General features: G+C 42.4%; 1 protein-coding gene and 1 long non-coding RNA gene across 3 annotated transcripts in view; one reads left to right on the forward strand and one right to left on the reverse strand.

The window, feature by feature from the left end:
- Nucleotides 1-12,356, reverse strand: part of GPC5 (glypican 5) — a 955,140-nt gene that overhangs the window by 427,597 nt on the left and 515,187 nt on the right. For both annotated transcript variants that reach the window (XM_006113650.4, XM_075918825.1), the window contains exon 7: nucleotides 2,666-2,828. In XM_006113650.4, coding sequence (XP_006113712.2) covers nucleotides 2,666-2,828 — 163 coding nt within the window. The remainder of the gene's footprint in view (nucleotides 1-2,665; nucleotides 2,829-12,356) is intronic.
- On the forward strand, nucleotides 71-2,830 carry LOC142826453 (uncharacterized). The gene is made up of 3 exons (XR_012900578.1): nucleotides 71-199; nucleotides 1,322-1,457; nucleotides 2,702-2,830. It is a non-coding gene; the product is annotated as an uncharacterized LOC142826453 (long non-coding RNA).

A 12,356-nucleotide genomic window follows, 5' to 3' on the forward strand; every position in this document is an offset into this window, starting at 1 on the left:
CCCAGCCGGGCCAGTATATAAAGCAGGCAGTGGCCCAGCAGGGAGGAGAGCAGCTAGAGGTTAGGAGGAGCCAGGCTGCAAATCCAGTGTTTGTGTGGCATCTCAGACCCAACTGAAGGCTAGCGTGGGACCCCGGGAGTGAAGCCGACCCCAACTCTGCGGAGTAATGGGCACAGCTACCCTGCCAACTCCAGCCCCGGTAAGGACCGCCGCCCAGACGGACAGGCTAGGAGAGGGGGGTGCCAGGGTGGTAGGAAGCGACCCAGGGCAGTGGTTTCCTAATCCAGCTTGGTGCGTAGCGGCTGGATTCCCCACCAAGCCGGCAGGACCTAGAGTCCATGCCCACAGGGCCCTGGGCCGGGACCTGGTAGAGAGGGAGGGTCCGGGTCCCCCTACCATCCCCTTGCTGCACCTGGGGAGTCACTTGGGCCAGGAGAGGCTTTTTCCCCAGAACTAGGCCTGGGTACCATATATGCCCTGAGAGAGGGGCCGAGACTTTTGGGATTTTGGGTACTGTATATGCCCTGAGAAAAGGGCCTGGACTAAGACACAAGCCAGTAGAAGGGGGCCGCAACCCCCGTCAGGGGCGCCCCTCTGACAAGGAGCAAGGGACTGCAGCAAAGGGGTGGATAGAGAATCCCCAGCTAAACAACATCATCACTGGGGTACTCAGGATCTTCTTTCATGTTAAAAACAGCCAGGGCCCAGCCACACGAGTGTAATCTGCTCCAGAGTAACCCAGGGAGGAAAAAGGGGGATACACAAAGATCAAGTGTGAATTTTTTTGCTTATACAAGTTTACACAGTGAACTTACTTTACTCTCAGGAGCCTCAGAACCCAAAATAGAAGAGAATATCATGAGAGTTGTTCTACATAAACCCAGATCAAATGCAAATATAGCACAAACAATAATCACAAAACATCTGTGGATAAAAATGTTTCAGAACATGAAAAAAACCCAAGTTTAATAGATCACTTCTAGTTCATGAGCATAGACTGTAGTCAACCCAAGGCTAGATCAACATGTGTTTGAAGTTCTTATCATGCATTTTTCAGAACATTAATTATGACCACAGCAACAAAACTAATCCTTGAATTGATAAACAAACCCATCAGACAGGAAGAAAAAAATATTTCTGTGAAACACTTGAATCAAAATCTGTCCTGGCATAAATTGGTGCTACTCAATCAAAACCAACTCAGTGTCACCTATTTACATTATGGCTGAATATAGAGCCCTTCATGTTTTATCTCTAGTTAATGTAGATTAAAGAAGATAAATTGCTTGTTTACTGAAATTTGTTTCCTTTGTATCTCTAGGAAAACAGAAGACTTCTCTTGCCTCCCAGAAGCTCTGCCCACATATCTACATGCAAAGGGACATGCAGGGATTCAAAAGTAACATACATTTAATTCCATGACTATTCAGGAAGGCACTGAAGCATACATATTGAAGGTAAGACCATGCTGAAATCCTACTCTGCATGTGTGCAGTTCAATGTGACTAAACTACATGCTTTAAGTACTTTCCTAAATATATTTACCTCAAGTGGGACATGAAGATCTTCTCCTCTAACAAATCTAGCAGGTCAGAATAGAAGCTCATTAGATCAGATATTGAGAAGTTGGATAACTAACTAACTGTCTTAGAAATATCACTAATACATCAGAAAGAAGAAAAATAAAATAAAATAAAATAAAATAAAATAAAATAAAATAAAATAAAATAAAGCAGAAGAGATTAAAAGTGCATGGTACTGGCAAGTGAGTGTCATCTCATAAGATTATTTTCAGAGTCAATTCATACCAAGAAGTATCTTTCATGTAGTAAGTAGCACACAAAATAAATTCAAACCACACTCAAGTTCTATATATTTGATTTCAAACTATTTTTTTTAAATTCTGGGATGTTCAAAGGTGTCTACGGTCCTTGGGGTTTTAGAGTAACAATTCATTATTTGCTTTCCATTACTATTGAAAGTTTTGGAAGATTTAGCAAAACTATCACATACCTTCTACACAGGGAAGATTTGAAAGAAATCTCTGTGTAACTGAACATTTTATCTATTATGTTAAACCACTAATTCATCATGGCCAAGATATTCTACCACTACTTGGATCAAAACATCATTTTACAGATGATATCATTTGCAGTACACAAAATGTGTGTCAACACACCAGTCACATTAAGAAGATACAGATTAGGATAAAATTCATTGTAATACCTGTAACAAGTAGATATAATTCCTATATGTAGATCATGCTCAGTCTTATTGGTTTTGCCTACACTGCAGGGTTTTTGTGCAAGAAGCATCCACACATCCCTGTTGAGTATCCACACTTACCTTTTGGTGCAAGAACTCTTGCTCAAAAAGGAGATATTCCTCATAGAAAGAGATATACCTACACTGCAAAAAGCCCCCTGTTCTGCTGTTTTACTGTAAATTTTCTTGCGCTAAAACGCACCAGAGGTGTGGACGCTCCACAGGTTTTTGCGCAAAAACCCTGTAGTGTAGACATAGCCATTCATGAAACTCAACAACTTCCCTTAGATAATTTTAGCAGTATCATCTCTAAAGAAGACAAATAGTATTCATTAGAGGCTAGTAGACCAATTCAATCTTAAAATGCTTAAATAAGTGGAGTTAGATTCATGGGACTTACAGCCAGTAATCTGCTGAACTCTCTTTACTTCCTCAGTTCCTGATCCTCCACAACCATCCTCATCATCACAGTCTCCACTAACTTGTTCATCCATACTTCCACCGCTGCCTGTTTGTAGTAGACCCCGCTTCTCTTGTTTAGGAAATGATTTTCCCTGTAACCGCTGCAAGAAAAAAATAAAGTATGCCAGTTATCAACAGAGATGAGATGCTTCAAAAGGTTCAGAAACCTCTGGATGAGTATTCAAAAGTTCACATAGTTCTCTAGTATCCAAGCCTGCAGTCTAGAAACCAGGCCACTGTACTGATAAGATCAGGCAACGTTGTTATATTTACTGAAATTTTCCATATTCCAGCCACCCAACTTCAGGTTATTTGGGGCTTGCATTTCTAATACCATCATAAACCAATGCAGAGGTGCCTAAAGGTGTGTACAGGCAGTCCCCGGGTTACGTACAAGATAGGGACTGTAGGTTTGTTCTTAAGTTGAATCTGTATGTAAGTCGGAACTGGCATCCAGATTCAGCCACTGCTGAAACTGACCAGTGGCTGACTACAGGAAGCCCGAGGCAGAGTTGCTCTGCCCCGGGGTTTCTGGAATCAGCTGCTGATCAGTTTCAACAGGCTGAATCTGGATGCCAGTTCTTACATACAGATTCAACTTAAGAACCTCAGGCATCCCCAAGTCAGCTGCTGCTGAAACTGATCAGCAGCTGATTCCAGGAAGCCCGGGGCAGAGCAACTCCTCGGTGCTACTGGACCAACCCAGCAGCACCCAAGCTGCTCTGCCCCAGGCGTCCTGATTCAGCCGCTGCTGAAAGTGACCAGCAGTGGCTGAATCAGGATGCTTGGGGCAGAGCAGCTAGGGTGCTGCCGGGTTGGTCCAGTAGTGCCCAGAGTGGCGCTACAGGACCAACTGGCAGCGCCCCAGCTGCTGTACCACAGGCGTCCGGAGCAAAGCCGCGGAGCACGCGGGCAGCGGACAGCCCAGACACGCCGCAGCTGTCCCACTGCCGGCGTCCTCAGAGGCTTTGCTCCCCGTCTCCCTGGTCTGCTGGTCTCCAGCAGACCAGGAGCAAACCCCGTTCGTAACTGCGGATCTGACGTAAGTCGGATCTGCGTAACTCGGGGACTGCCTGTATTTTAAAAACTGATTGTGGGGACTAAGTTGAGAACCCAGATTTGCTCAGCTTGAATTGCTGGTCAACCACACTGGGTTCAACTAAGCCAGTCAGACTCTGTCTCTTCCCCATAAATCAAATGTAAATATTAATACTTTTAGTGGTTTCATGATTAATTAATAGTGTTTATTCACATTTATACTGAGTTTTGAAAATACAGAGCACTATGTAAATACTATTGTACATTTTAGTTTGAGCTTCAGAAAAAATGCAGATTAGTACATAATCAATATTAAGTTGTATGTAACTTCTTATTTTGTATGAAGGTACATATAATAATTCATATAAAAGTGCCAGGGCTAGAGCATCTGCTTATGTCAATGAAATACCACCAATTTACTGCTGTGGAGTGTCACTCATTCATACTAGCTGAGGCTCTGTCCCTTGGAGTTTTTATTATGGTAGTCCAGGAGTTTTCCCCTTAAACAAGAAGATATATACTAGTTACTTCATCAGTGAGGAACCTATAAGCTATGGTCTGTATTCGCTCTCCGGATTACTTGGATCCAGCCCATGGTGAGGCTTGTGGCTTCTTCCCACAGCGGGGTGAGTTGGTACTCAGGTTCTAGCCCCATAACAAGTCTCTAAGCCTCAGCATCCCACGCACATGGGGCTGAAGCATGGTTGCTGGCTTGCCCTGTTGCTAGGAAAAGCCCTGTGCTTGATGGGGACCAGGTCGGTGCAGTGAGGTTATTTTTTTCTTTTCTGGCTCCACCTGATTTTTCTGTGGGTCAGTGGCCCCTGACCAAAAACGTTTTCAAGAAAAAAATATTGTTTGCATATTCAATTTTTTTGCCAGAGATGGTGGACTCAATTCTGGGCATCAGACTTTTAGATTCAAACTACAATTGCAAAAAGTAATATGACCCGTAGGTGAGCACAAAAAATTAGTACTTCAACTACACCTCTGTTACACCAGTAACCTGCCACAGCATGTCTGGGGCATCAAGTTCAACATTGACTCAATGGCATGAACACCCTCATGCTGACTGATTACCAACAAATCCTACCACAGAGAGGTTTTCCTTGTATATCTCCCATCTATGTATGCTTTTGTTGAGACAACACTGCTAAATTTGAAAGATTGACAAGCTCACAGCTTGAGATGTATTTCTCTTTCATGTCCTGTAGCTCTGTATCTATCTTAAAACAAAATTGGACTAAGACTTTATATTTTCCTATCTGGCTAAATACTAGCCCACAGTAATAACGTTTTGAGTTCTCTAATCTTTCCATCTATAGCATAGCACTCCCCTAGCATTAGAATCATGAGACTCCAGGGGGCCCTATGAAATTGCTTTAACTTCAAAATTTGACATTGAAAAAACAATGTCCTGAAAACGTATCACAACTTTTCTTTGAATTTATGGCAGTTAGTAGTGTTTAAAGAGTGAAAAAACAATTTAGTCTTTTCATTTTGTTTTCCTTTTCAAGCTATTTTCTTAATTATACAAAAGGAAGAAATGCGCCCCTTGCATCCATCCCTGTCACTGGTTGTTCTCTGCAAAGCATGGTTCAATCTTAATAAGATCTTAATATTAAGATCTTTTTATTTCTTAAAAGCTAGCCTTTTTAAACTAACACGATTATAAGTAAACATTAAAAATCCCTCAAATTAAGTTTATTTTTTTCTCTGCAAATGTTATATAAAGCTGCAATTTAAAGGGGAAAGTGTAATTCATTATTGGAGATTTTCTGATTGTATACACTTAGGCTATGTCTACACTGCAGGCTTTTTGCGCAAGAACAATTGTTCTTGTGCAAAAACCTGCGAAGCGTTTACACTGCACGTGAGTTCTTGCACAAGTAAATTTACAGTAAGGCATCAGAACAGAGGGCTTCTTGCGCAAGAGTTATTCCTTTCCTCACGAGGAATAAGCGCTCTTGCGCAAGGAACCCCTATGGCTAAAATGGCCATCAGAGCTTTCTTGTGAAAGAGAGCATCCACACCACCATGGATGCTCTTATGCAAAAGAACATCCCTTGCACAAAAGCACATGGCAGTGTGGACACGTTCTTGTGCAACAACTTTTGCACAAGAACTCTTGTGCAAAACAGTTCTTGCGCAAAAAGCCTGCAGTGTAGATGTAGCCTTAATGAATACTGCAATTACATAGCAATGGCAATACCTTGTCACTATGTGAAAGTCAAAAAAGGATCTTGACTTCTTAACTTTGGAAACAAGCAACAGAACATTGTTTCTTCTCCTTTTTGGTGTATCCTTTTTGTAAGTAATGTACCCAGATAATTTGTATCCAAACATTTTAAAAGAGCTAGCAGTGAAGGTCTCTAGACCATTAATGATGATTTTTAATAAATCTTAAAACACTGGGGAAATTCCAGGAGACTGGAAGAAAATCATGCTGTGCCAATATTTTAAAGGAAAAAGGAGAATTTACAGGCCTATCACTGACATAAGTGACAGAGTGGATAATGGCACAGTTGAAATGGCTCTCAATTAATAAAGAATTAATATAGGGTAACACAATTCCAATTAATAACGGTGCATGGAAAATCAATTTTGTCAAGCTAACATTGCAACTTTTTGTTGTGATTGCAATTTCAGCAGATAAGCATAATAAAGTTAATGTAATACACTCAGATTTATGAAATGCATTTAACTTGGTATAACACAAAATTTTGATTGAAAAAAACTGACTGATACAAAATCAATATGGCACATTGAAGTAGATTAAAAATTGGCTAATTGTTCTCAAAATGTAATTATAAATGTGGATTCATGGTGTGATGGGGCATGTGCCCTGGTCCTACAAGTGGTAAAACCAACCTAGGGAGGCTGAGAAGTAGGCAGCCATAGTTGTGGATGCAGACAATTAAGACACAACTGACCCTGATTAAAAGGAAGCCACAACTGAGGAAAGGGGATTCAGCTGCTAAGAGCTTGTGACAGGGCGTTTGCCCTGCACTGGCCCTTTAAGGGCAAACCCCAGCGGGAAGCAGGGCTGGGGAGTTTAGCCCCAGGTGGGGCTGCCTTAGTGGATTAGGGCCCAGCTGGGAGCTATATAAGAGCATGAGCGGCTGCTCCCAGGGGAGGCCAGTGAGAGCTTGGCTGCTGGGGAAGCAGGAGGCTTCCTGGAGCTAGAGCAGGGCTGGCGAGGTGAGCTCTAGCCAAACAAATCCCTAGACTGCAGGGCCTGCATAATGGCCTGGTGGAGAAACAACTACCCCCGGAAGGGAGGCTCAGAGACTGACTTGGGCGCTGCTGGAGGGCAGCGTGGTGAAGAGGACGACGCAGCCTGGAGGAAGGAGGGGAAACCCCACCTGAGGGAAGGTACCCTGCCAGCTGAAGGAGCTGATTCCGGAGACAGACGGCAGACCCCCGCTACGGTGGTGAATGAACCCCCTCACAGAGCTCGAGGAGGAAAGCTGGTTTCCTGGAAGGCTGCGCCACTAGCACCGAGAATGGCCTTGCTAACTCTAGCAGGGTTGGCCCAGGGAGGAGAGTGCTTGGGGAAGATGTCAGGTGCTGGAAAGCATCACAAGAAGCAGGTGGTGAAAGAGTTGGAGGAGGGGCAGTGAAAGGCTGCCACTAAAAGGTCTCTGGGTCAGGTCCAAAGTAGCGAGCAAGCCTATCATCCTCCTCTCTCCTCCTTATACTTGCCAGTGATGAAGGTGGCTAGGAGAGATTGCAGTTTGCCTCTGGAGTAACTATCTAGACAGAGGACTGCACCAGGCCCCTGAGTTGAGTGACAATACAGTGGTTTGCAGCTCCCCAGGGAAAATGGAAGGGCAATAGCACTGGGGCTCAGCATGGGTCCAAATAGGGGGTCTACACTTGGGGGATCAATAAAGCTAATTCCTTGCACAACTGGCAGGGGCACTGTGATGATGAATTGACCCTTGTGACACTTCATGAATCTGATATGTTTCCTGTGAGGTCCCACAGGAATTGACTCTTGTCCTCCTACTATTTAACTTTTTTTTCCATCAGCGTCCTAAAAAAAAAAAAAATCAGTCATTTCTGATAAAGTTTGCATATGACACAAAGATTGAAGGAGTGGTAAATAATGAAGTGGACAAGCCACTGCTGGAATTATTTACGAAACTGGACAAAAGCAAACAATATGCATTTCACGACAGTTTAACATAAGGTCAGACATCTAGGAACAAAGAATGTAGGTCATGCTTACTGAATAGGAGACTAGCCTGGGATCAGTCAGTGAGAGGCCTAATACAACCCTTGAATAGATAGCCAGGGAAACCTCAGGTACAAACTGGGAGGTAATATAACCTTTGTATTTTAATTGGTGCAATCACCACTGCGCTCTGGTGCCCACACCTCAAGAAGCACGTTCAGAAGTATTAGAAAATATGCTTAATAGTGACAAACTCAAGGACCTCAATCTATTTAGCTGAACAAAAAGGCTATGGGATGATACTATCTCAGTCTATGGGTGTGTCTAGACTACAGAGTTTTGTCGACAAAAGTGGACTTTTGTCGACAAAACTATACCTACACTACCACTGAGTTCTGTCGACATAACGTCGACAGAACTCAGCAGTTTTGTCGACGCTGGTAAACCTCATTTTACGAGGCATAACGCCTTCTGTTGACAGAGTTCTGTCGACAGAAGGTGTTATTGCATGTAGGGTTGTGTCTAAACTACAGGGTTTTGTCGACAAAGCAGCTTGCTTTGTCGACAGAACTGAATGTAGTGTAGATGCTCTTTGTCGACAGAAGTTTTGTCGACAGTATCTGTCGACAAAACCCCGTAGTCTAGACGTACCCTATAAGAGCTAGCGGGAGTGAGACTGTATTAGCCACCAGGCTGTAGAGTCACTTGTGATGCTAGGTTCAAATCCCAACTCGAGCAGATATGAAACAACTTTAGCTGCAGAGAGATTCATCCCAAAATACATAATAATCCAGGAGTTAGGACAAGGCACTGACAGGGAGGAAATATGCAGTTCTAGTCCCTGCTCCAAATCATTCAGAGTGAGGATTTGAAATTGAGCCTCCCACATGAGTGTTACATCCTCATTACCCTGTGGTTTAGGTATGCAGTGATAAAGTCTATAGGTATGTCTACACTTGCCCCCTCATTCGAACTAAGGAGGCAAATGAAGCATACCAAAGTTGCTAATGAAGCATGGGATTTAAATATCCCATGCTTGATTAGCATATTCGAGGCCAGTGGTCATTTTAAAATGCCGGTAGCCTGAATTAACTCGCCGCATGTAGACGCGGTAGTCCGATCCAAAACCCTTCCCTTGAATTAACTATTACTCCTCATTGCACAAATAGGAGACTTAACTGTTACTCCTCATTGCTGAGGAGTAACAGGTAATTCAAGGAAAGGGTTTTGGATCAGACTACTGCATCTACAAGCAGTTAGTTAATTCGGACTACCAGCATTTTAAAAAGGCCACCGGCCACAAATATGCTAATCAAGCACAGGATATTTATTCGGCATGCTTCATTTGCCTCTCTAGTTTGAACCAGGGGGCAAGTGTAGACATACCTGCAGATCAGGTCCTCTAGGAAAGAATGCCTTGTTGGAGAATCCTTCCAGGGCTGAGTGTAGGGATGGGATGTAACTCACTCCCAAATGGATCAGCTTTGCGTGAAATTCAGGGAATTCACCACTAAAATGTAACAATCATGTCTCGTTGCTAAAAGTATAATAGACACTCCTGGCATACCTATTCTGTGTATGTTGCTTTTAAAAAAAAATGTTTAAAGCACAGCTGTGTAAAGGCTCTTCCACTGGGAAAAAGGGCTTGCAGATCTGTAGAGCCCTGAGAGTGTATGGGCTTGCATATGAGTTAACAAGCTTTCTTCCTGAGCTCCATGAATAAGAGTAGGTGCCTTACTCCCCAAGACATCAGAAGAAAAAGAATGGGGGTACCTAAACTGGCAGGGTCACACTTTAAGGGCATATACAGAGTGCCCCCAAATAAAGCAATTAACGGTAGGTACTAAGTGGCTCAGCAGTGACATGTTTTAGGCAGCTTGGTCAGCTCTACAAGCAGAAATTTAGGCATGTTTATTAGGCACCTCCAAGTTTAGGCAGCAGCTGAACCAGGGATTCTGAGGATTTCAGTGGTGCCTACATGTTAGCCTTAGGAACCTGCAATGACTCAGTTCAGTGCCTAATCTCTTTGTAGGTTTAACACCACGTAATTATACTAGTAGCATAAATTTGATAATGGAAGGCTCTTCAGTCTAGCAGATAAAGGTTGAACAAGATCCATTGGCTGTAAGTTGAAGCAAGAGAAATGTTGATTAAAATAAGGCATTATTTTTAAAACAGGAAGGCTAATTATCCATGGGAACAGCTTTCCATCTGTTGTGCTGTTAATCACTGGACATTATAAAAAAGATTTGAGGTTTTGTTGGTGAAGCTCTAGTTCAGCCAAAATTACTGGATTTGAAGCAAGTATTAATTCAGGGAATTCCGACAGCCTATGTTAGGTAAATAGCGTGACTAGATCAGGAGTAGGGAACCTAAGGCCCAGTGGGCGGAAGCAGGCCCTAGCTTACCTGGATCCAACTCTGGAGGCTCAGGGCTTGCCCCAGCACTGAGGATCCCACAGTGGTGGAGGGTTGGGGTTTGTTTCATTTTGTTTTGTTTCTCACCTGATTTTTCCATGGGCCAGTGATTCTGACACCAAAAAAAGGTTCCCCACACTTGGAGTAGATGAACACAGTGGTCTCCTCTGGCTTTATAAAAATCTATACTTGTAATGCATCCTAGGGGATGCATAGGACCAATATCACCTTTTTACTCTCTCTCCAGTGAGAAGATTTTTATTTTTTTGGTACTCATCAATGTGTCAGGTCCCTGACACTAGTCTGTTAGCCACCCAAACAATATCTTCAGGCCCTCACTTTACTATGGAGGTAACAATAAGTGCACCCCATCCTTGCCCTCTATTCCCACCCCAAAACATCCAGCCCTTAATCACTGACCACTCTCCGGAATTACCAGGTAAACTGTCCAGTGCACATGCCAACATTTTTGGTTCAAAAGGGGATAAACTCCCATGTAGCAGCACAGCACTGAGATATATTTATAGTGAAAACAATCACAAGTGTTATCAAAGATTAAGATTTGAGAGATAGTGAGTAAGGACCATGATAGAAATAAAAATGGTTAATCATGAAACACAAGTGTAACACTTCCAGGAGTCTAATTTATCTAAATAAAGGTTGTTAGCCTGCTAAAAAGTAGTTTTTCTCACATTAAAAAAATCTTCCAGCGTGTCCAGTCAATATGGCAGAGGTCTCATTTTCACGAGGCAAATAGTGCTGTGCTTTCTTTTTCCTCAGATGCAGACATGTTTTTCTGCCTTTCCCTGATACTCACCAAAATAATGGCTTTGTCACCAGAGTGAGGATGACTCCTGCCATTCAGTTCCTGGAGTGCTAGTTCCATATTCTCACATTTTCACACACGTCATATACTAACAGGCTTCCACTGAGTTGGATTACAAAGCTAATTTGATGGGTGATCCAAGGTAGGCAAGGGAATACACAACTCCTTAAACAGTCCTCGTCCATGCATATTGCAACCATTATGAGGATCAGCAGGACAAACTGGCATTAAAGACCTTCTTGCTCCTCTCTGGATAAATACTATGAAAGCAAAATGTTGTGTGCATTCAGTTTGTGAGGCATGTTAACAGTTGCTGCTACAGAGCAGCAAACTCTCTGTGTCCAGCACCAATGGACCACTGTAACGTAAAGTAAGCCTTGGTTTAAAATTAGAAGTCTATTACAATTTTCTTCAGGCACAGAAAAGTTGAAGTGGCTGCATCCTCAGGGAGAAAGGAAAGGAAAAAGTATGATTGTATGCTACTGAAGTGAATTTGAGAAGGAAATACTGCTTGTTATGACTTTCTTGTTATCCTTTAGCAGTAACAATATTTAAGAAAATGCACGCTACTATTATGCTCAGTTTTGTCCAAAAATGAAAAGCCAAGAGGATCTTCATTCTGGATTTTAAAAATCTAGAATAAAGAGAACAACCAAGCAACAGAATGTTAAAGCTTGTGAGTATACATTCCATCATTCTGTTACGGCTATCTTCAACTAACAGCTCATTCATAACATTTCCCTCCTTTTTGTTTACATGCACATCTTATTTATATACCATTTTAATAAATAGCTGCAGAGTGCTTCCCACATAACCCCAGCAGTAAATCGAATTTGCGTAAGCAAACCAACAAGTATATGGAACATAACTACAAATAATCTTTCACACAGGAGCAACCAACTCTGCTTATGGGGCTGCCACACACTTGTCCTTCATTCTAAAAAAATACTATTTTCTGTTGCAAAATATATGTTGCACCTTTCATTACTCCAGCCTGGATCTGAATTTTTAGGCATGTCCTTACAGAGCTGGTCTGAAATTTTCCAGAACTGTTTTTAAATTGAGCAAAGGTTTCATGTCAAGAGTCTACTTTATATGAAAAAAATCAGTTTAAAAAGAACTGAAAATATTTCTATTTGTCTTCAGCACTATGGTCCAACATGGGTGTTGT

The sequence above is a fragment of the Pelodiscus sinensis genome, chromosome 1 (assembly GCF_049634645.1).
Source record: "Pelodiscus sinensis isolate JC-2024 chromosome 1, ASM4963464v1, whole genome shotgun sequence".
In the NCBI taxonomy this organism is placed as follows: domain Eukaryota; kingdom Metazoa; phylum Chordata; order Testudines; family Trionychidae; genus Pelodiscus; species Pelodiscus sinensis.